We start from the raw sequence: 25,263 nt of genomic DNA on the forward strand, positions 1-25,263 counted from the left end.
CCTGCACCTACCCCCTAGCAATGGCAAAGCAGGAGATGAAAAACATGTATACAAATATTTATCCTTTAGCCTACTACAAATGCAAGCATTTTGGCACCATGAAAAGCCGAACGAGAAGAAACACAAGCAGCACAGGCACCAGCAAGTACCATTTACAACAGCTAAGTGCCATTTAAACCACCACCACCTCCAGTTCAAAAAGCACAGCTTCCCAGGACCCCTTACCTTAAGATAAGGTTCACATTCAGTTACTTCTTCCTTTTTCACTCTCTAAAGGAGCAATTTTTTTTCCCCTTAACTCATATTTTGCATCTGGCACTCAGTGGGACAGTGTTCAGCAAAGGGATGAGGTCCAGTGCCCTTCCCAGCAAGGCTGCAACACAGGTTGCTGGGAACAGCTGGCTAATCTAAATTCTGTGCTACTATGTACATTTTTGCTCAGTATCTGCACTCTGACCTGGATTTATTAGGGTTTTTTAATCATTTCAGACATGTAAGACACATACTGTGTTTTAGACACACAGGAAGCTAAAGCTCAGGACTATTTTCACAGAGAGCCTGAAGAGAAAGCAGTTGTGTCCATGGTCTGGGACCTAATTTTTTGCTGATGTGATTTAAAACTATCCACCTACAGTAATACAGGCAAGAGGAAAAAAATTAATTCTGTAGAAAATGCATTTATGGAGATGTATTACAACGTGAAAAATATTTCTGTGTTAATGACCACCTTCATTTAAGTGCTCTAAGCTTGCCTAAAACTACTACACTTGCTGAATAGTTTTGTTGTGCACGTAACCACCATAAAGATTTCAATAGTTTCTGAACAGAACTACTTTGCTTTAAAACATAGTGCATTTGCACAGCACTGCTAAAATAACATCCAAAAGCAGCAGAAAACCAGAGAAGTATGTGTTGCTTATTGCTACTAAGCAGAACTAAAAATAATTGAAATTGTAGCCGTGTTTAATCCTGCTGTCACTCAACAAAGCAAGAATCAGCCAGAAAAAAGACAAAACAAGCATGTGGCTTTAATAGCTTTGTCCTGTGCATTGTTTTTTTTTACCTTCCTTTGAATAAAACCCCTCTGGTCCTTAGAATATAAACATTAGCTGACAAAACAAGCTTACTTCAGAGATGACCCGGAACACTACTTGCCAATGGAGAAAAATCTTCGCCCTCTGCATAATGACTAAATACATTATCCTCATTCCTTACCACCCCTAGTAACCAAAACCTCAGAAGGCTGGATCACACAAAGAACCCAACTATCAGCAACCTCATGCTTGCCACTGCATGAGGCATTAAAAGCAGCACTGACTCCAAGGTGTAAAGGAAAGCCCAACCACCACCACCGCTGTCAAGCCAGACCTGTCAGAACACAGTAAAGTAACATTTGACTGACTTGCATTCACTGATGTCCTTGACATGTTAGAACTTCTGTCAGGAAAGGTATCACCCTGCAGAGCGAAACCTCACCCCTCACAGCCCTGCTGTGCCAACAGAAGCAGGGCAAGTTGGTGGTTGAGGAGCCAAGAGAGGAGCCGGCTCACGATGCAGCTCTGCAGATTTGAGAAGCTTGGGTCTGTTCTGCTGGGTAGGCAACAAGTCCCATGCACCCAGCTCCAGCAGCGCTTGCTACAGGAGATGGCTGTCCTTCACAGCATCCGAGAGCTTGTCCATGCCCACCAGCCAGCTGAAGCCAAGCACCAAAACCACAGCAGGGTTTGAGTGGCACCGCACGGCCAGAACAGCAGGAGAGTCTGTCCCCTCGGTAGCCACCAAGACAAGAGGGAAGCTCCTCAGTGTGGGCCTAAAGGAGATCACTCCCCAAGCCTGTGTTCAATGGGCACGTTGTCCTCTCTCATAGACCTCCTACCAGCGGAGAGGTGCTGGCTCATCACTTGCCACATACATTACAGTCCTAACCCCCTAAACCCTGCATACCAAAACCCCACTGACATTCGTGGATGTCAGCATTCCATCAACAACTGGCAGATCCTTCCAGACATCAACTCTTCTACAGAACATCTGAATGTTAAACTACATTCAGATGCACCCAACGTTCTATCACATAGCACAGAAAAGCAGCCACAGCAGTTAATTACTCTCAAACAAATGCTAAACACATTTAAACAGGTTGCTGGACACACCACACTGAATTACACCTTGGAAAAAAAATAATATTAAAGTTGCACCTCTACATCTGCTTTTGGTACAATGTTTTCTGCAGTGCAACACCAAAACCAGAATTTCACCCCTTGTCTCATCTCACAGCAGGTCCCTCAGTCATCTCAACCATCAGTTTCTAGTGGTTAAACTATCGTGCAACCATCCTCCACATTATTTAGAAAGAGGAAAGTGTGGGGTTTAAGTAAAGGACTTGGGCTTGTGGTCATTTCTGGTTATTTTTTTGAGAGTTTTAATGAATGGATGGCTCCTGGATACCACAGCATATGCACTATTTCTAAATATCAGTAGGTAACTTTATGCAAACACTCTAAATATAAAGTGCTATTCAAATATTTCTGGGGGTTTTATTACTATTATCATGACTCTAAAACATGCCTCTAGTCCACATGATGTGCACATTCTCCTTCAAAGAACCAATTTGGCCGTTGAAGGGATCTTGTTAAACCTCTGATATGTATGTTGTACACTCCCTAAGGCTATGCAACCAAGTACTTTATTTTTTTTTTAAACCAGAACTCCTACATGCAACTCACAGGCTGCTCCTCCCCCCCCCCAAAAAAAAAAAATGAATCTCTGGGACTTTGGCAAATTCCCCAACTTTAGATTCCAAGCATTCCCAAGTCTGTTAACTCCCAAAAAGAAGGCATTTTTCATTTTACTCAGCATTTTCTATAAATGACCCAGCATTTTGCTCTTCTCTCAGTTAATGACAGGGTGCACACCACCCCTGACAAGAGAAGATGGGGCCCTACACACTTTTTCACACTCACCAGCTTTCTGCTTTTACATTCTGCTTCTTCACTGTTGTGGGGATTTTTTTCCCCCCCTCCTATTCTGGAAAACAAAATATGCTGATTACACAGCCTTCTAAAAAAGCAGACAGCAGTTGCCAGTCACCAAAAAGAAACTGCTTTTTGAAATCAAAGTCCTAGGTATTTTCCCATGGCAAGGACAAAATAATGAGAGCAAAGAGACCAGAGTTGCAGCAGCTTCCTAGTTTATAAAGCTGTTCTCTGGTTTGTAGCTCCATAAAAATTTGAATTGGAACCAGAAGTTGGCTCAAACTCAGTCTTCACAGTGTTCTTTTCACACTGACAGGCTGTTAGCAGCCAGGATATATCCTGCAAGAGGTCAAAGGTGTGGAAAAACAAACAGAGCAGGGATTGCAGAAGATGAAGAGGAGATAAGGATTTATCACAGCATTTTTCTACTGTGGAAAAACATCCAGCTTTCTCCACAGTCCGTGCCCATTTACTCCAGTCACCTCTTGCAATTCATTTCCCTTGGGAAGTGGGGAAAAAAAAAAAAAAGAAAAAAAAAAGCCACTTCTTTTAGACAAGTGGCTTCTAGTCACTTGAATAGGAAGACTGATAAAAGATGCCAATGCCTGACTCCTCTCACTGGTCTCATAACTGGGGAGAAAAACAACAGGATGTGTTTTAGCCACCAGCTCCTCATGTGAACTCACAAAGTTCCATTTCACATTTAAAAAAAACAAAACAAACAAAAAACAAAACAAAACATAACAAAACAACTCAGTTTAGAGACAAAATAAGACAGCAACTAAAACTCTTTAACACTCTGAAACAGTTACTTCTTTAAGACTACACACATGTATGGTGGGGTTTGTGTGCAAGGTAAGGTCTTGCAGGAAATGTAATGGTATTTTTTCCATACGAGGCAATTAAATTCACTTTCACGCTTAAAAGCCATTTGGAGTTTAACCATCTTATAACCCAGAATCTTCTACATGGAACCACAGCAGCTCCCACAGACACTTCAGCACAGAGACAGGCCCACAGGTGTCAGATACCTACCATGGCCCGCACGATCACTCCTCCTTGTTTCTAACAGACTTTCTGCTACTACTGATCCTACCAACCTCCCGCCACCTCAGGTGTTCCTCCAGATCAGGAGGAGACACCCAGAACCACTTAACTGCAAAAAACCCCACAGGCTACCAGACAACCAGAGGGTTTCCTCTGTGTCCTCTTAGTGCTCCTACTTCTGCATAAAGCTGGAAAAGAGGCTAATACTTCAGTGCCTTGTCAAAATCAAAGGCTGGATGCTGTTGCCTCAAGAGGTACCTCATGAGGTTGGTCACGAATGGGGAAAAAAAGTCAACCCTGGGGAAAAAAAAGTCAACCCTTCTTTGTGTATTTGGGTAGTTCCTGTTCTGCTTCCATGTCCTCTCCACCTTAACCTCCGGTACTACCACAAACAGCTATCTTGAACATCAAAATGTCATCAAGACTGTCTCCCATTTGTTTATCCAGGACAAGGACCTCCCCTGAACCACACACTAGCACTGTGTAAGCCGCGTCTGCAGCTGCAGGTAGAAAAGCATAAGAAACATCAACATTTAGGCATTAAGAATCCCCAAGAAACTAAACCACTTGAGGTGCGTCACCTCCAGGTACGCCCACCACTAACAGGGCAGGTCACCTGGGCTGTATTTTAAGTACAGGTAAGCAAAATACACTGCTCATGTCTTCCTCTCCGTCGGGGTGCTGCAATCAGAAGGGCTCATTAGTGCAGTTACACATTTAGGCAAGCACCCAAGACGACGACCACCCCACCTATCACCAGAAGATACCGTGTCCCCTCAGTAACACTCATCCCTGAGGGCTCCTTGTCACCCGAACGTGACAGCTCCCAGCAGAAAAGCCCAGGCTTCCTAGAGAAACGCTTGGTCACCTCAGTGCTTGAAGCCGGGAGCTGCTCCTCGACTTCAACATCGCAAAGGGCGTTGAGAGAACTGACCGCACGAAGCGCTGCCCCCAGGGAGGGGGTGACCCTCAACACCCCGCGGGAGGCCACCGCGAGGCACTTAACGCAGCAAGCAATTAAAATTTCGAGCTGCAAAGCATTCAGCCAAGGCTTCCCGGGGCTCCCAACGCGTCTCACCCTTCAGGGCAGCGGCTCCAGGCTCCTGCTGCGGGGCCGGAGCCACCCGGGGGCAGACACGCACGCCCGACAGCAACACACACACTATCTCAGGTGCCATGCCCTGTCCCGACGGTCTAACCGAGGCCATTAACGCCTCTGGGCCACCTCATCCCACCGCAGACGCTTCCCAGAGACACGCACCGAGCCCCCCCCACCCCCGCACACACACACACACCCCGCCCGCTCCCCGCTCCTGGGGGGGAGGGGGGAGAGGTTTGCGGTTTTCTTCCTCGGCCCCACCGCGCTTTCTCCCTTTTGAATCCGGAGCCGCGGCCGTTCGCCTTAAAAGGGCAAAATATCTGCGGAGAGAGGGCGGCGGGGCGGGGAGGAGCGGGGAGGAGGGGGCGGGGGTCGCGGGGCGGCCGCTCGGGCGGTTGCTGGGAGACCGGGGGGGCTGCCATGGAGGCGGGAAGGAGCCAGGCTGCCCCCCCAATCCCCCCCCACGCCGTCCGTGTGCCCCGACCCGGCACAACCCCGAGGACCGAGGTGGCTGGGAAAGACCCTCCCTGCCCAGCTCTCCCGTCCCGAGGGGCGGCCGCAGCCCCCGCCCCGACGGGGGTCCCGGCGCTGCCGCCCCCCGGGGGGGAACCGGGAGCTCCTGCAGGTGCTCTGTGTGTGTGTGTGTGTGTGTGTGTGCGCGTGTGTCCCTCCTTCAGGAGCCCCGAGCCAAACGCTTCGGGATTTACCGGCGAGGAGCAAGGGGAGGGAGGGAGCCATCCCGCCCCGGCGAGGCTCTCCGTTCTCTCCGCTAAAATCGCTCTGATTTGCCGAGTCTGCGGCAAGAGTGAAACCAGGACGGAGCAGCTCCCCGCAACTTTCCCTTCCCGCCGCCACCCGCACACCCTCCACCGGACCGGGACGCTGCAGCCAGCCCCTGCCGTCCTCCGACACCCCCCCAAAAAAAACAAAACACCCACCAGCATCCCCTAGGAAAGGAGACCAGGAGGCTGCTGGGGGGCTCAGAGTTTCCCTGTGGGACACCCGGAGGAAACCGACCCACCCGCCCCGCTCGGTCCCGTCGCCTCCCGCAGCTGCGGCTCAACCCGCCGGCAACATTCCCGAGCTGGGATTTGGGGCGGGGTGGGCAGCCGGGTGGGACGAGCGTGGCTGCCCCGCACCTCGGGGCTCGCTCCTGTCACACACACACACACACACACGCACACACACACACAACCCCCGACTCGAGCCGCCCCGAGCCCGGACCCCGCAACTTTCCCACCCCAGCGGGTGGGTGGGCGGCAGCTTCGGGGCTCCGCTCCCTGTCCCTTCCCGCTCCCTTCCCGGCGGCAGGGAGGGATGGAGGGGAAGAGGGATCCGGCGGGTGCCCCGAGGGGCGAAGGGGGTGGGTGTGAGCGCGGCGGGCGGAGCCGGCGAGGCAGGGAGCGGGCGGTGGGTCCCCGGGGGGGGGGGGGGTGACCCCCCTCTTTCCTGCTTACTGTGGGCTCTTGGGGTAGAAGGGGAGGGTGACGTGGCTGAGGTCCTGGATGTCAAAGGCGGTAGGCTCGGCCGAGATCGCCTGCCGCTTGGTCCGCTGCTCGCCCTGCAAGGTGCCGGCGCTCTGCTGCTGCGCCTGCTGCGTGGCGGGCCGGATCACCGAGCGGTACTTGTCCAGCTCGTTCTGCAGCTTCTGGATCAGTTCGTCCTTCTGGTCCAACTCCAGCTCCAGCTCGTCGATCAGCGCATCCCGCTGCCGCAGCTCCTCGATCTTCTCCTGCAGCGCGTACTGTAAATCCCGCAAAGTGCCCATGGTCCTGCCGCCGCGCTCGCCCCTCGCCTCTCCCGGCAACTTTTCCCCCCCACCCCCCCACCCCCCCCACCCGCCCCCCGGGGCCGCCTCCCTGCACTTGGACCAACTTCTCCTCCTCTTCCTCCTCCTCCCGTTCCCTCCCTCCCGCTCCCCTCCCGGCCCGGCCCCGCAGCAGCCGGACCACCCCCCCCCCCCTCCCCTGCCCGGCACCGCGCTCCGGAACCGGCTCCTTAGGGGCGATTTCCAGCCGCCTGCGTCAGGCTCGGCTGGAGAAGGGAGCGGGAGGGAGGGATGGATGCACACATCCACACATCCACACACCCGCGGAGGGGGAGGGAGGGAAGGAGAGAGGGAGGGAAGGCGGCGGGGAGGGAGGCGAGGGCGCCGGGCAGGACGCACATGCCCTCCCCGCTCCCTCCATCCCTCCCTCCCGGCCACCCCCCCCCCCCGCACCGCCCACCCCCGCACCCCCCTCCTCCAGGGGATGCGGGGAGGGGGGGTCCTCTGCCTGCTCAGCCCTCCCCGCCCGTCCTCCTGCAGGAGGAGGCCATCGAACAGGTCCAAACCCTGGGAGATGATGGCTGCACAGACCTGCCCTCTCCGTCCCGCTTTCGGGGTGTCCCCGGCTTCTCGCCGTTCCCATCCCCTGCTCCAACCAGAGGTGCTACTTTTTCCCTACAAAACTTGCCCGCTTGACCTCCCCAACACTTTTTTTTTTTTTCCTCTTTAACAGTCCATTTTTGTTATCTACCTCCTCTGAGCGAAAGCACGAGCCAGTGTCTGGCACGGCTCCTGCTCGCTCTCTGCAAGCTCTGGGCTCCAAAAACCCAGATTTTCATGTGAATATCGGTCAAGTACGTCTGCACTGGAGGAGCCTGGAGGCAGAGCTTATGGGTCTTAGAGCACTAATAAAAAAAACAAACAAAACAACATACCAAAATCCTCAATTAAAATCTGGGAAATAGGCTTCCTGTGTAGCCCCAACACCCGCGTGAAAGTGGGAGCTGAAGGGACAATGTGGCTCCTGGGCTTGGCCCTCCAGAGCAGAAAGAGGGGATCTGTAGGCAAGAAAATAGCTGGTTTGGGGCTTTCCTGATAAGACTGAACAGTGTGGAGGAGTTGGGGTAACTCCCCCCCCCTCCAGCCCAGCTAAATGCAGGTGTCCCACAAGAGCTTCTGCAGCTCTGGGGCACTGGCACAATTTTGGGCTGGGATGTTTTCAGGGCAGCAGAAGCAGCTCCAAGGGTTCCCTCTCTAGGAGTTTGATTTGAGGAGGAGAGGGGGAAGATGCAGCCATGGCTGCATGGAGGTGAGTGGTGCCTACATGTTTGTTTCTGATGTCAGCAGCTTGTCTAGACCTCCCATGCAGGCATGAGCTGGACACAGAGACATCCAGACAGAGACCTGAGCTTTTTTTGGGTTGTTTTGTGTTGTATTTTTTTTTTACTGTTACGTACTGGCACTTGGCTGAGTCCAAAGTTCCAGCTTTCAACCTGCAGATGGTCTTCATAAAATACATTTAAAAAGAAAAAAAAAAGAGAGCTGAGCTCCCTGCTCAGCACTGCTGGCTGAAGGGGCCTGGCCTCTGTTCATAAGCAGGAGGCTTTGCAGGTTCTTCAGCATATCTGCTACCTCCTGCATTTTTTGAGATGCACGTGAACAAAACCCCACAAACCAAACCAAAATGTTGGTTATGTGAACTGCTTCCATTTTCAGTTCCCTTGGTCTGGATACGCCAGACACAAAAGCCAAGTCCCCTGGTTGTTTTCACAGGTTGCCAACATGCTTTAAGTTCAGGCAGCATTTTTTTTTTACTGTATATTCCCTCCATTTCAACCTTGCCTAACTTGCTAGGAACAAAAGTACCAAATTTTTCCTGAACATTGCCATTTGAGAGACGACTAGTGTTAAATAGCTGCACTGCTGCTGCCTGCAAACTAGAAACTAGTGATAAATAAAATATTTTAAGAGCATTCAGCCAGCACACTTCAAGTTTTGTGGGTTTGCTCCCTGCAGAAGTGATACCAACTTCTGGACGAGGCACATGGTGATACAATTAAGTGAAGCCCACCAGGAATGCCAAAGAATAACAGCCCTGGGGGGGGGGAAACTTGTGTGTAATTTCTCTATGACTAGTGGCAAAGTCAGATCATTTGGTTTCAATTAGAGGTGCAGAGCCTGGGATGGAGACAACAGTACCTGGATCAGAAAGGATCTGGAGAAAACCACTCGAAATTACAGGAAATCAAACTGGCAAGGAATGTAGCTGCATCTACCTAAAGAAAATATTTATTTACAGGTGGGAAGCAGATTTTCGTAAGACCTATGAGGTTTAAAGAGAGATTTTATGGCTCAGGGTTAGATTTGGGACTATAACCAGCAGCTGTCAAGTCTAAAGTTGGTCTTCCCTGATTTAAGGATGAGGCCAAAGCAGCCCAAAGGGCTTCACAACCTGGCAGCCCAGTTCTGCAGCAGGAAGGCAGCCAGCACTTGCCTGTTCCCAACTATTCACTGTTCTCCCAAGGAAACCATGGGGAGAGTGCCCATCTCCCAGCAGTTTGTACTTCAGGCTTTCCTGGTACCAGCTGGAATGTAATCCCAGGGATCCCCAGGTGCCACCCCAGTCTGAGAGAAATAAACCCTCTGATCCCATTCCTTTCAACTTCAAGTTCCTAATGGAAAAAACAAACAAACAAACAAACAACTCAAACTCTCAGAGCAGCTGCTTTGTCTTCTCTATCCAGAGAAAGGAAAGAAATAGCTTTAGGGAGAGGAATGGCAGGAATGCACCCACTGGCTTGGGTTTCAGGAGGATGGTGCAAAGCTGCTTGCCATTTGTTGAGGGAGCCCTTGGCTATGTTGGTACCAAAGCCCTTTTCCAGGGCTTGCTGATAGGAATCACAGGAAACAGGGATGTTTCTTCTCTTCAAACAGCCTCTGATGTACTCACAATATTTCCTCTCTGCACAGCTCCTAGGTTTAATAGCTTTTGCTTCCAAGCCTTTCAAGGATCATCTGTCACCAAAGGCACCCACTCAGCTGCCATCTTCCGAGCTACAAACATCTATGAAAGCTCTCTGTTCTGCAAACATCTGCCTGTGCTCACCAGTCAAAGCTCAGGTAGAAAACAGGATGGTTGACAGGCAAACGTCACCTTGCTACAGCCAGCTGGGCCAGCGCGCGCGGAGAAGCTGGAGATGCATCACTGACTACATACATAAATATTTTCCTCCTCCTCGAAGCTTGCTGCTGTTTTGTTGTTTTTTTTTTCCCCCCCCTGAGTAATCCACTCCAATCCTCTCCTTACTCTTTTCCCAAAATATCTAGGGAAGCAGATCAGCCTGTGGTAGAAAGTTGAACCACTTGGATTTAGCGGCGCGTTTCTCTGCGGGTCGGGGATCTGTGCAGCTTTGGGAGGGTGTGTGACCCACAGGGCTGTGGGACACCCAGCCCCTTGCAGAGCCCAATGCCTTCTCTACCTGCACGTCCACAGCCACACCCATGTGATCTGAAGAAGGAAAGACTAAAAGCACAGCAAGATCTAGAGGAAAGCGGCACGTGCACGAGCTGAACTCTTGCTCATGCTACAACCAACCCCTGAAGGTCACCACCCCTCATCCATGGGATGCTACACCCCTATTCTACCACACACCCCACATGCCCATGCATCCTTGAGGCAGGGGAAGGAGTGCTACCTCTTTGGTACACATCTGATTCCTCCCTGGGGCACCTTTGGCCAATGCTTTTTGCCTTTTGTCCCAAACAGAGTGCCTCTGGTAGCTCCTTCTGAGGCAGCTGGAAAATAATTCAGCCCCCGAGGATGAGGCTGGAACTACTGCACCAAAGCAGCCTCACCAAGCAACAGGAATGCCCAGTATTTGGGGAGTGCTTCAGCCCTGATTCTCTACAAAAATAAGTCCTATTTTCTTGTGACATTGGATATTCCCTCTTATTTTGGTCTTTTTCTGGACCTTTTAAAAACGAAGCTGAAACTCATTTGTTCCTCCCTGCCGAAGGGATGGAGATTTCATAGAAAGGTTTGCTGGGAAGGGACCTGTAAAGGTCATGCAGTCCAGTCCCCTGCAGTGAGCAGGGACATATTCAATGAGATCAGGTTGCTCAGAGCCCAAACCAGCCTGTCTTGGAATGCTTCCAGGGATCTCCCACCTCTCTGCACAACACGGGTCAGGGTCTCACCACCCTCATTGTAAAACATTTCTTCCTAACATCTAGTCTAAACCTCCTCTCTTTCAGTTTAAAACCAGCACCCCTCATTCTATCACTACAGGCCCTGCTAAAAGGTTTGTCCCCATGCCCAGGCTGGGCACTCTGTCTTTTAAATCCCATCAGTTCCCCAGAGCTGAAAGTCAAAGCAACATCTCAGCTGGATTATCTGAAGGATTTTCCTGCAGTATGTAGATTCTTTCCATTAACAGCAATAAATACTGAGAAGTAGCTCTTTTGAAGAGCATGCAACCCCTCCAGCCTGCCCTAGGACATCCTCCCGGGGTGAGGATCATTTGGAGTAGAGTGCAGGAGGAAAAAAAAAATACCCCAAGACCTATTAATGTTAAAAAGAAAAATGCTCAACTGCAGAGACAAGAAATAATACTGTGCTGTTGTGCACTGGGTAATGTGCTTAGCTTTTTATATCACATTAGGGGCATCCATAATAACACAAAAATGAATGTTGGTGTCATGCAAGGCAAAAGGATGAGCCGTGGTGTGTGTATAATAACACAGAATAATCTGTGGAGCAGGGGGGCTTCCAGCCCTCCTCCCCTCCCGTGCACAGAGGCCTGTGCCCACAGTAGGTTTCAGACTCAAGTTTCCTGTTCCCTTTGCCCAGAAAAATAGATGGCACAAAGGACCTAACACACTGGTGAGGCAAGAGATAACCCTCCCCTTGTTACTTTTCCAGGCTTGAGGAAAGCCTGTTCTGTGGTTCCTGCTGGGTGGGCTGCAGAGCTGGAACAGCAGAAGAGGATCCATCATCTTCAGATGGAAGGAACATGAGCTTTATATAAAAGGGTGAAATAAATTACTCTCAATATCCAGAAGCTGAACACACACTCAACAAACCCTTCAAAGCTTTTTGCTTCCACTAGAGCAACCAACACAGTCCCTCAAGCTTTTTTTCCCCAGGAACAAGATCCTGTTCACACCAGCCCTGCCTGTATGTCGACAGAAATCTTTGCCTTCCAAAAGGCACCTGACACCTGGAAGACAACTTTTGAAGCCCAGCTTTTCCTCCCAGAGGAAGCTGGGATTTCAACTGCTCACCCCATCAGATGGTGGTACCTGGTAGCAGTGGGTGTCCACAGCCCTTCTCTTCAGTGCTGGTTCAGCTTCTCCTGAGTCCCTGCAGGGCAGGAGGGGACACTATGGGCTTCCTGGCACCACTTTCTCACACCCTCAGCCTAAATGGAGACTTCGAGACTGGGCTTGCTCCAAGAAAGAGTAAAGACATTGTCTGTGCAAAGAGCAGCAGCTCTCCAGGCAGGTCAGGGGTGAGGGCCCCCATCCCTGACCCCTCCTGCCCATCCACACCTCAAAAGTGACTGGGTGATTTTTGCCCCCACGTGCCAGAAAGGGCTGGCCAGCCCAGCAAGGTCAAGCATGAGCAGAGCTTAGACACATCTTCCTGTGGGCTGGGTTAAGCCAGAAGCAGCTTCAAAACAATTCAGCTGCCTTAAGAAGCCTCTTTAGGCTCCTGTGAAGCAGTAGCTTGTTCTGCAAACGGCCAACATAAATAGGTGGTGCTGTTTTGCAGTTACTACAGTTAGAGACTGGCTGTGCCCCTGCTCTTCTCAGCAGTCCCAGGGCACTGCCTGTGTAGAGCAAAAGCAGCGTTTAGACAAGGAGAGCCCTGGAAATACAGTTTTCTTCTCCTTTCAAGCCTTAAGCTGCCAGCAAATGAACCCAGGGAACAACTAAACTAATATAAGGATGCAGCTCTAGCCTCAGAGCCATGAAATACAGGAGATAACAGAGGTGAAGTTTGTAGGAAACATCAACTCAGTTGACATAGTTGGAAAAATCGATTCATTCTGGCTCTTCGGGGTGAGACTGGAAGAAGCTGAAGTGTTATAAGGAAGGTGGGAGCCATGTGTTGGATTTGAAGCCACTGATTTTCATGGAGACACAACTGGGATGGCCACGCCAGCCTTCCTGCACTTCTCATCAACCAGAGTTTAACTGCCCAGGACAGCCCATCCTCGGTGACCTTTATCTTCTCTGTTCAACATCTGTTCCTCCTGCTGCTGTATGACATCTCAGTGTGACAAGCTCATCCATCACCCAGCCCATGCACCAAACAATGAGAAGTTACTGCCCAAAGATGAAAACCACCCAGCCTGGGCCCACAACAAGGACAGCACCCTCATGCTGGTAAACTCTGCCCCTCGTTCTGGCACTGAGCAATCAACACATACAGCCAACCAAAAGTCTCCCAAAGTTCACTTTTCACAGGCAAGACCCTCTCAAAGCTGTTGACAGAGCCAGAATGGTGTGTTACACCATGTGTCACCTCTGGATTGTGTTGCTTAGGAAAGGCACTTGGGCAGGATTTATATCTGATCTTAATGTGTTAGATGATCCAGGCAATCAGGGACTCAACAGGGTGGCAAGACATCAGGGGTGTCAGGAACACCTGGGGCCAAATCCCCAGGTGCCTTTGCTTCTGACTTAATCAGCTCCTGCTAACCTTCTGCATGTGAGATCTTCTCTTCATTTGTCATAGAATCATGGAATGGTTTGGGTTGGAAGGGACCTTCAAGATCATCCAGATCCAACCCCCTGCATGGGCAGGGACACCTCCCACCAGCCCAGGCTGCTCCAAGCCCCATCCAACCTGCCCTTCAACACTGCCAGGGATGGGGCAGCCACAGCTTCCCTGGGCAACCTGGGCCAGGGTCTCACCACCCTCACAGCAAAGAATTTCCTCCTAATGCCTCACCTGAATCTCCCCTCTTGACCTTACATGGGACTCCAAGCAGCAACAGCAGCTCCGAGGGGGACGTTTTGGAGGAGTGGTTCTCACAGCAGTATTCATGCAGTAAAACCAAAACCTTGTCTTGAGCAAACATGAGGTTTGTTTTGTGGCTTGCCAGCCTGCAGCTCTTCTTGATCTACTTTCAAACCACTCCACCAACACAGCCAACCTCATTGCCTGGTACCACTCAGTCCCAAATCCTCCTTTCATATCACAGTTGCAAAAGTTGGAAAGCAAAGTACTCGGGAAGATACAAACAGCAAGAGACTTTTTTTTTTCCCAAAAAACAATTGAAATTGATAGCAGCTCATTGCCACGGCCTGGTTTTGAAGCTGCTTGATGCCATGTCTCACATTTCCAGGCTCCAGGGCAGCAAACCACTCGCCAGCCCCGAGCGGTTGCAATCCCAGGTCCTCGCTCTCGTCTCCCTTTTGGCCCCCGCAGTGTTTCTTATCTCTCCTAGCCAGGAATGCACCACTCACCTGCCATAATTGCCTTGCTCGGCCAGGCTGATTTATCCAACCTTCAGAACAATTCATTGATATTTGAAATTGGGTTAGAAATAAACACCTACCCAGCTGCCACCGACACGAAGAGAACCAGTGCATTGTTTAATGACTGCATTGTGAGTCCATCGTCTCTTTATGAAACCTAATTAACTCTCCTGCTTATTAAATCAATTATTATTTGACTGTTTGGGGCATTTGTGACAACAAGCACGAAGCACAGATTTGAAGGTTGTGTTTTACATGACAACAGATTGCTGTTTCTGAAAAATAAAGAGAAGTTGCCTTCCCTTTTAGGAGCAGATTCCTGCTAGAATTCATTCCAAAGTCTTCTGACATCTGCATGTCCTGAGCAACTAGAAACATTTTCCTGAAGAACCAGTCTTTTATTGAAGTGTTTACACATGCTTATGCCTGCAATCCAAGCAATGCTAAACCCTTCCTTGCAGAAAACATTTCCAGAAAAGGTTTGTACTCCAAGTTGATCCCTGTCATCGTATAAGACTCAGAATAAATGGCTGTGTCCCACAGAGGACCTGGCTCCTCAAGGTGCCAAGGGGACATCTGTGAACCATCCAGGCACAGTCTGCAGACAGGAGCTCACGGTGGGTCTCACAGAGGTTTTACAGCACTCCCCTGTCTTCTGGAATACTGCGTACAGCTCTGGTGCCCTCAGCACAAGATCTAGACTTTAGGAGAGAGTCCAGAGAAGGGACACAAAGATGACCCAAGGGCTGAAGCAGGTCTGCTTTGGAGACAGGCTGGGAGAGTTGGGCTGTTCAGCCTGGAGAAGAGAAGGCTCCAGGGAGACCTGAGAGCAGCTTCCAGTGCCTGAAGGGGCTCCAGAAAAGCTGGGGAGGGGCTTTTCATCAGAGAAGATAGTGACAGGACAAGGGGTAAAGTTATTAAACAGAGAGAGGGGAGATTTAGGTGAGATATTAGGAAGAAATTCTTCGCTCTCAGGGTGGTGAGGAACTGGGATGGGTTGCCCAGGGAGGTTTTTAAGGCCAGGTTGGATGAGGTTTTGTGCAGCCTGGTCTAGTGGTGGGTTCCCTGCTCATGGCAGGGGGGTTGGAGCTTGGTGATCTTTAGGGTCCTTTCCAGCCTTAATGACTCTAGGATTCTACAGCTCCTTCCTATTTACGCTTGGGCAAACTTCATCAGGTTGAGCTCCTCCAGTGTGTAAAAATGTTTGTGCTCACAGTTCGCCCTTGGTCAGTGTTTGCCTGAGCTGATTGCCCTGCTCACCGGGGGCATTGGAGGACTGATTTCCTGAAACATTTGCAAAGTCTTTCACCTGGTTGTCCTGCCTGGGGGGAACTGGGGCATGGGCAGCACTCAGCATCACACAATTTCTGCTTCAAACCAGCAGCTAAACCCCTGGGCAAGGTGCAGGGCTCTCACTCACACCACACAGCTGCTACCCCAGCTGGGAGGAGGACCAGCAACCACAGCTCCTCACCAGCTGCAGGCAAGGCAGACCATGTGGACCAGGGGCTGCAGTGCCTCTTCTGACACCACCTCCATCTCCAGATGGTTTTGCTCTGACCTTGTGGCCTCCCTGTTGCACAGAATTAAAACACGCTGGAAAGTCCACCTGTGCAACTCTCCTCCACCATGAAACACACTGGGAAGGCCCACCCTGTGCTCTTTTCCCCCACCACCTCCCAATCTTTGGCCTGGGTGGAGAACACCACAATTCTCACTGCTGACGATGCTACCAGCTCGTGGGAGCTTCCTGAAACCCAGGAGGAAAAACCCTTTGGGAGTGATGATGCCTTAAAGGAAACATGCACTTTGGGTCTGCTTCCCTGTGCTCTAGAAAAGAGATTTCTAGGTTGATATTGACCTTTCATGGGCTGCTTCTCTGCAAGAGCCATTCCTGTTGAAGCTTTTATCATCTCTGCTATTACTTGTGTGACTTGGCCTGCACAAGAGGACAGCTTCTCTATACCCACACTGGTGCAATCCATGCACACAAAGCTCAGTACACAAGCTTGTTTTCAAAGCACCTGGCCTGTTGTGAAAGGATCTGGTGGTGCTGGAGCAGGAAGGATCCCAGCACAACAACCTGCATTGTGGCCGACGAGAAGGCAACGCGTTTTACACCCCTGCTCCCTGGCACAAGGGTGCAGATTCCCAACCAGCCCCAGAAATCCTGCTGCTCCTTTGCAGATACACAAACCTGGCTTCTTTTTGAAACCTCTTCTTCTTCTTTTCCTCCCTTTAAAAGCCACAACTCCCAGCAAAACAACCATTTCCAGCTCACGTCCTGGGCGTGACGTGATGGAGAAGCTCCCTGTGCCACCTCCCCGCCCGGTGGCTCTTTGGCCCTGCTCTGTTCCCTTACATGGCCTGCAGCTCTGGCAGGCACAGCCTTCTCCACATTCTTCATTTTTTTCCCCTCTTTTTAATCCTCCTTTTCTTTCAGGAGGAGAGAAGGCAGAAGAGAAGGAGTAATGCCGCCCTCTGCTGCCCTGCCCGCCCGGCTGGAGGCCAGGGCTGCAAACCTTCCCCCTTGACCTGATGAACCAACCCCACCACAAAACCGAGACCAACCACAACAAAACACCAAAGAAAACCCCCAAAACCATCAAAAAAGCGATACAGAAATACAGAAACAAAACGATGTCTGCATGAGGGGGAAAAAAAACCACCAGGAGTGTTGGTCAAAACCAGCTTTGGTACGAATTTATTCTGTTTCTCAGCCAAGGGCAACATTAACACTGCAGGTTTTTCTCAGGTAAGCTACTACAACTGTGAAGAAGTGAATGTGTGGCACATTGAGGGGCATATTTCTATAAAAACGGGCATTATAAGCCCCAGCACTGTCTGTCTCTGTCCTTTACAGCAGCCCAGACTCGCAGCCCTCTTCCTCCTTCAAATCCAGTTTATGTGATGAAACTGTCAGAGACACAATAACTCGACCTGCAAGTCCCAGCAGACCAGGAATCACATTTCAGGTGAGTCTTCTTTATCACCCCTAGGTGTGTTGCCCCCAAAGACACTGATTTGTGGAAAGTTTGACTCCATGATTTGGCTCAGTACCAGACCTTCTAGGGGAGCCTTTAGGAGGTCGTTGGTTCGCACCACGTCCTGGCTCTTGGCTCAGCACCCAGGACCTGCTGCCACCACCACCACCACATGCAACAACTCTGGGCACACCCAGAAAACTCAGGGCACATCAACCCCAAAAAATCTCTGTCTTTTAGCATGAATGACCAACTGACTGACCCATCTGAAAAAGGAAGGGATTTCATTCTCCCGATATCCCCCAATTCTATATTTAGTCTCATGGCTTTAGATTTTAAATTATTCCATTTCCAGAAGTCTGAATCTTTTTACTTTCCATTTATATCTCCTTGTAAACTCTCAGAAAAGTAAATTAAATTAAAATAGCTCATGTTAATACCACCATATCACAACTGCAGCTAATCCATCAGATCAAAATAAACTTTCCCAAACTCCTCAGATGTACAGAGAAAGTTCAACTTTGCAAGAAAACTCCTATTTAAAAAATATTAATGACATTTCCAGATGGAATTGTTATTGATTGGGCAACATATCAGCAAATGCTGAGCACAAAGATCTGAATTATGGGGAAAGAATCAATGGAAGATTTAAATAGATTACTTTTCCCCCTCAAATTTCTATATATTTTTATAGGGAACAATCAGGGCATGGGTACATAAGGGTTTTAAAAGGCAAATAAAACCCAAAGAGATTAGAAGATTCAGGGAAAAAATATATCCTCTACCTGAAATGGTGCAGCACCCAGTTCTTTGGTGGAAAAGCAAAGTCAGCTCAAAATTGTAGCTGAGAATCAGCTAAAGCACATCCCATCTGCTGGTGTAGACAGAGGTAAAGCCTTTTATTAGCCCAGAAAATGATACTGGAAGAAAGAAGCACAATTCTGAGGCTAAGCCACAAATTATATTTGTGATACCTATGTCAAGCCACAAAATATCTACCCAGAGATGAAATTGGAGATGTGACCCTCTGTCTTGATATCCAGCCCATGAACGGCCAAAATTCTGCAGTTTTTAGCAGGCAGAAGCAAAAACTGATGGACCATCATATTTTATTGTTCACAGGCTGCCACAGCCTGAGCGGGATTTGAAATCTCAGGGAGCATTAAAGCATCTCCATGAACCTGCAGGGCCAAGAACCACACCTGGCAACACAACCCTGTTCTCAAATCATACCCTGACACACTCATTGATGGGAACGGGTCCATTTCTCACCTGCTGCCTCCTCTCTCACTTTAGTTAAGAGGCATTCTTTGCAATTACTCCAAATATGCAAATAAAACCTGCACTTTGATGCATCCTATTGAGAAGCTGCACCAAAACCATCAGAGCTGAAGCAGGTTTTGAGATTCCCAGTGGAGAATTCACTTCACCTGGGTAATCCCCCCAGGAGAGGGAAAGCTCAGAGCAGAGGTAAATGCCAAACCTTCCCATTTCATCTTGGCCTTTTCTTAATTTCTCCCTCATTCACCCATTTTTCCAATTCCATACCAAAATGTATCCATTTAAGTTCAATACTAAGAATTACCTTCACTGAGAAATCAATGCTTAGAACAGAGCAAAAAGAGGAGGAAAATGGGAATTATCCAAGAGATTTTTTTACTTCAGGCCCTGAAATGTGCTTTGAGGAATTAGGATGGCAGATACCTCCTCATGTAAATAAGGAGCCTTAGACACATTTTCATCACAATCACAGAATCACAGAATGTCCGGGGTTGGAAGGGACATCTGAAGACCATCAAGTCCAACCCCCCTGCCAGAGCAGGACCAAAACTAGGGCAGGTCACTCAGAAAGGCATCCAGACAGGTCTGGAAAGTCTCCAGAGAAGGAGACTCCACAACCTCTGTGGGCAGCCTGTCCCAGGGCTCTGTCACCCTCCCAGGAAAGAAGTTCTTCCTCATGTTGAGGTGGAACTTCCTGGGCTCCAGTTTGAATCCATTGTCCCTCGTCCTGTCCCAGGGCACAAGTGACAAGAGCTTGTCCTGCCTTCTTGCTGCCCTCATGTATTGATAGACATTCATTAGATCCCCCCTCAGTCTTCTCCTCTCCAGACTGAACAGCCCCAGGTCTCTCAGCCTTTCCTCATCAGGCAGGTGTTCCAGTCCCTTCATCATCCTCGTGGCCTCCATTAGACTCTCTCCAGTAGATCCCTGTCCCTCTGGAACTGGGGAGCCCAGAACTGGACCCAACACTCCAAGTGAGGTCTCACTATATAAATATATGAAAAAATGGAAAACACTCCAATTGTGGCTTAAAAATTCACCAGTGACTGTGAAAGCATCAAGGTCCTTTGCAACCTGTTGGAAAGATTGACAAGGTTAACTTTGAACCTTCCTCCTCTCCACTGAGATGAAAAAGCCAGGGAGCTGGGGACTCCCTCAAGAAGCTCCTTTCCAGCACATCCCTGTCCCTCCTGAACTGGGGAGGCCAGAACTGGACACCTGGTCTCGCCAGGGCAGAGCAGGAGGGCAGGGAGAACTTCCCTTGACCTGCTGGAGACACTCTTCCTGATGCACCACAAGATACCACTGGCCTTCTTGGCCACCAGGGCACATTGCTGTCCCATGGAGAACTTGTCTACCAGGACTCCAAGGTCCTTCTCCACAGAGCTGCTCTCTAGCAGATCACCTCCTGGCCTGTCCTGGTGCATTTGGCTGTTCCTTCCCAGGTGCAGGACTCTGCACTTATTCCTGTTGAGCCTCATGAGGTTCCTGTTTGCCCAGCTCTCCAGCCTGTCCAGATGTCCCTGAATGGCTGCACAGCCTCCAGGTGGATCAGCCAATCCTCCCAGGATGTCTTCAGGGAAAACACAAAGCACACAAAAAGACAAGCAGGCCTGAATTTATCCACTTCCACTAACAAGCAGGAAGAGTCAGAGAGGGTGTATTTCCATATGGAGGCCAAGAGGGTAAATCAATTATCTGTCCACAATGCAACCAGCTCCAACTTTCTGGAAAAGCTGCCCTGTTGTCCTGAGGCTGGACATTATCCATCCACTCCAGAGAACATTGCAAGGCAGAATATTTGGATAGTGACCATTTCCAGTCCCAAAACCTCAGCTGACATTAATTAGTTCATCTCAAAGCTTCAGATTGATGCAATTTTCCCCCTGTAGCTACTAAATGTTTTTATTCTTTCTGATGGAGAAACCTTTCACCACACATTCAGGCCTCACTGAGTGGCACGTTGTGTGTTTGCAAGACTAGACCTTCAGTTCCTCCCAGAACTTCTTTCCATGATGCTAATGGGTTCAGAAATACACACTTTAATTGCTGTTTCCCCCCTGTCTCTCTAGCTCTTCAGCAACACATGGGAAAGAACCACCAGCAACATGCAGGGGCTGGAGCAGAGGATCTACAGGAGAACTTCAGGAGTATCTTCAAGTTCTTGCAGAGAGGAGAGATAAAATAAAGCTTTAAAAAAATGTCCCTGCTCCCCCACAAAAAATAAAGGGCTGTTGGAACATAAATCCAACTGAATTGGGACACAGTGTCTCTGCTGATCATTCAAACCCTGTCCTTAAACCTGTATTTTTAAGCTGCAGCTTTAGTTGATTTCTATTTATTTTTAGTTCATTTCTGTTCCTAGAAAAAATCCAGAGCAGCCTAAAACATGAGCTAATTGCAGCTCCTGCTAACTGCACAGGTTAATTAACAGAATTACTCACTTGTAGCCTGGTCAGCTTGCTGAATTCATGTCCTGTATTTCTAGCTTGAATAATTTAACAGGTATTAATTATTTAGACCTTCTAGCTCTTCCAGAGGAGCTGCTGGGATTCACTGCCAGCTATTAGACTTGGCAGCCCGTGCCAGGCACTGCCCCACCTGCCTGCTTGAGCCCAGGAATTCCAGGAGGGAGGTGGGAAGGGTTGCATTTAGCCACCAAAAAGCATCATCCATCAAACCTCCTGCGGGGGAAAAGAAGATGGACCATTCCTCACCCCTCCCTACGTCCAGGGCTTGATTTATAGACAATCCCAGCAAGTTGAACAGGAACTGGAAAAAAAAAAGAAAGCCCTCAGGTCTCCCTGCTGAGCACCTTCTTCCTTCAGCCAGTCGATGGGATGCACTTGAAAGGGCAAGGCTGCAAGTCAGCAGATGTCCTTCCCCCATTGTCTCTGCAATCATCTTCTCTTCCAGGAACCACCCTGCTGGGAAAGACCATCCAGCCACAAGGTGGACATCAGAACACCCAAAAAAGTTGGGCAGGCTGAACTTCACCCCCTCACAGCCTTATCTGTCCCTGTCCCTCTGCAAGCTGCCAAAAGGAAGCCAGGGTGGTCTCCTCCTGCTAGGAAAAACCTCTCCACCTTCCTTCTTTGCTGCAGGGGGGGGGTCTTGCTAGAGAAGTGGCTCCACACAAACCCAAAGGATCAAGTTATGACCAGTATAAGTAGAAAACAACTAACTCAATGGAGAAATAATGAGTGGAGACCCATCACAACATGTATCTGCTGGTGGCTGAGGCTGAACTGCTTTGCAGAGTGCTGAACAGGTTGTCCAGAGAAGCTGTGGCTGCCCCATCCCTGGCAGTGTTCAAGGGCAGGTTGGATGAGGCTTGGAGCAGCCTGGGCTGGTGGGAGGTGTCCCTGCCCATGCAGGGGGTTGGAACTGGATGGTCTTTAAAGTCCCTTCCAACCCAAACCAGTCTGTGATTCTGCAATGTCCCTGCTGTGGGAGAGGATACGGAGCAGCTGGAGATGGTGTTGAAGAAGGCAGGCCAACAGCAGAGAGCTGGGAAAAGAAACCTTATCAAGGACAGGAAGGGCTTGATTTGTTTAATTTGTAGGAAAAAGATATATAAAATTTCATTATATTCTATAGATTCCATAATGTAGTTGAAGTGGTCAATATGAAATGGCTTTTTTGGAGCAGCAGGGAAAGGCTTGACCAGAACTGGAAGACAGGAAAGTTCAAATGAAACATGAGGCCCCTACTTTGGACACGGAGGGCAAACAAAATGAGAACAAACTCCCTGGCAAAGCAGATCACACAGATCTCCACCTGTGACCCCAGGGTAGTGGTGCCACCTCAGCCACCTTCTCCTCTGCTCCTCCAGTGAGCTCTGAGCTGCCTTTTGCAACCCCCACTGAGCAAATTCATGGCATAAAAGCCCCATAAGACCCAACATTTTTCCAGCCCAAACATATTTTTCCCCAGATCTTCCCTCTGGCTCTGCAGCTCGGGGTCAGTCCCCACTGGTGGGCGTGTTGCAGCATTCAAGGTCTCTTCCATCTCCACCCACCACAAAGGGCCTCTCCAATGGGAAAACATCTTGCCTGGCCAAGCCACACGTGCCAGCAAACAGGAGAAGCTTCTCCCCACCCAACAGTTGGTTTAGGGGGGTTTGGCAGCTTTCACCCAGGAATTTTTCCCCAGTGATAAAAATGCCAGTGTCTGAACAGTGAAGCCTTTCAACCTCCCCCGGTCCTGCCGGGCCACAGCAACCTCTGGTTGCATCTGTGGAGCTTCTGGGAGGGCAGTGTGGTTACCCAAGGGCACCTCTGGCTGTATACTTGACCTTATTCAAACCATCTGTTTGAAGATTCCTGGTCTGTGAGTCCTTTGATGGGAGCAGAGGGTGGGGAGGCAGACCTGAAAGCCTTTCTTCATTCCCAGGAGCGCTCGGGGGGGATCTGTGCAGCCCCCCAGCTCCTGCCTCTGAAGCCACCTCCCTTCATTCCCCAGCAACTGAAGCATCTTTTATTTAATTCTTAACCACTTCCCAGCTTGGAGCTAAGGGTTGTCCTCTGCATTTCACCTCCTTCAGTCGTGGGATGCAGAACTTGCATAGAACAGTGAAGGTTGGAAGGGACCTTAAAGATCATCTAGATCCAACCCCCCTGCATGGGCAGGGACACCTCCCACCAGCCCAGGCTGCTCCAAGCCCCATCCAACCTGCCCTTCAACACTGCCAGGGATGGGGCAGCCACAGCTGCTCTGGGCAACTTGTTCCAGCACTTTCCCACCCTCATGGTGAAGAATTTCTTCCCGATGTCTAACCTAAACGTCCCCTCTTGCAGTTTAAAACCATCACCCCTTGCCCTCTCACTGCACTCTCTGGTGAAAAGTCCCTCCCCAGCTTTCCTAAGTGCTTTAAGGTCTCTCTGGAACCTTCTCTTCTCCAGGCTGAACAGCCCCAGCTCTCTCAGTCTGCCTTTGTAGAAGAGCTGCTCCAGCCCTCAGATCATCTCTGATAACGCTGAAATGATCCATGTGTGTTTAGTCTCCAGCAATAAGGAGCTGCCTGGCAGCCTCAGCTGGTGCTTCAAAATGCTCCCACCCACTACAGCTGGGTGGTGGGTACCCAGAGCCTGGTGCAGCCTCCCCCCCCATCCATCACTTCTTCTGCATGTGCATGGAGAGAGGGACTGGTCACAGCACCCACGTCACCCAGCCCCTCTGCAAGACAAGTGTCACCCCCTCCCCACTGGATAAAATAAGGGACATGCTGGAAAACCAGGCATTTGGGGACCACCATCAACCTTCTGATGCTATTTATGACTAGAGGGAGAGAACATGCCACCTTTTCATGCCCTTTCCCTCCCACAGGAGTTTGTGCCAGGAAGGAGATGGCACAGCACCCACCTCACCAACCCCGGCCTTAGGCCTGGCTTAGCTGAATGCTCTGTCCAGACCAAACCCACCCCTGGTGTGTTTCAAAGCCGTGTAGATGTGGTGCTGAGGGACATGGTTTAGCAGTAGCCTTGGTAGAGTTGGGTTAATGGTTGGACTCGATGATCTTCAAGGTCTTCTCTAACCTAAATGACTCCACGACTCCTCTGTCACACAGTGGTACCAAACCCTTTCCCCCTTGCACTCTAAACTGCTCTGTCAAGTTCATCTGAGCTAAAAAACCATGAAGAATTGGCTACGCAAAAAAAAACACCCCACAAAACCAGGAGAAGCAGCCCAGTTTTACCAGCCCTTTTACTACTGGCCAAGGTTTTCAGAGCTTGGACTCCATTTTGAGCTGTGCCCACGTGCACCCAGCAAAGCTATTGACATGGAGAAGCACATGGTGGCTGTTTTCTTCCCCCTGCCCCCTCACTCGAGGCTCTCTGTCCATCTCCTGGCTCTCAGCTGTGCCACCAGCCCACCACCACCTCTGTTTCCTCACTTGCTTGCCAAGCCAGATCCTTCTTTACCACCTTTGTACCTCAGCTGGAATGTGAAAGCTCCTGCTCAGCTACAGCTTTCAACTTGAACTTGGCATTTTCATGGCTAGAGATACGAATCTGAAGCCTTTCACAACCAGAAATCCTGTCCCTTTTCCACCTCTGTACCTGGTCACTGGGATTTTTTTAACCTAGGGTTTTTGCTCTCCTCTTGCTGATTGTGGCCAGGAAGCAGCTTGGAAGGGGTGCTACCCTTGGAGCTGCAAACCTCCAAAGCTATCAAAAAGCCCCATATGAACACGTGCCACTTAATTCCCTCTTTAAAAAATCATGGACACTTGGCAGTCTGCAAACTCCCCCCCTCCACAAGAACCTCAGGGATGGGGAGATGCCAGGTCCTTTCCCACAGGAAGGACACACACCAGCAATGGCTCTTCAGCCACACCTTCACCTCCACCCAACAACGTCCCACACAAGCCAGCCTGAATGTCTTCTTCTTGTCCTACTGCTCCTCAAAAGGCAAATCCAGTGGCTCCCACAAGTGGGAACCATCCTCCACCTGATGCTTGAAAGAATTTCCTTACCCAAAGAGTGGCCGGACACTGGAAGGGGCTGCCCAGGGAGGTGGTGGAGTCACCATCCCTGGAGGTGTTTAAAAGAAATGTAGATGTGGTGCTGAGGGACATGAGTTAAGCACTGAACAGATAGATTAGGTTATGGTTGGTGGATC

General features: G+C 49.9%; 1 protein-coding gene across 2 annotated transcripts in view; it reads right to left on the bottom strand.

Moving 5' to 3' along the window:
- The window catches only part of PRKG1 (protein kinase cGMP-dependent 1), a 497,789-nt gene that overhangs the window by 457,502 nt on the left and 15,024 nt on the right, over positions 1-25,263 (bottom strand). Inside the window, exon 1 of one of the 2 annotated variants that reach the window (XM_051617013.1) lies at positions 6,576-6,886. The exons of the other annotated variant lie outside the window; for it this stretch is intronic. Coding sequence (XP_051472973.1) covers positions 6,576-6,886 — 311 coding nt within the window. Of the gene's footprint in view, positions 1-6,575; positions 6,887-25,263 lie in introns of those variants that run through there. 2 annotated transcript variants of the gene reach the window in all.

This window comes from Apus apus, chromosome 4 (assembly GCF_020740795.1).
Source record: "Apus apus isolate bApuApu2 chromosome 4, bApuApu2.pri.cur, whole genome shotgun sequence".
Taxonomy (NCBI): Eukaryota; Metazoa; Chordata; class Aves; order Apodiformes; family Apodidae; genus Apus; species Apus apus.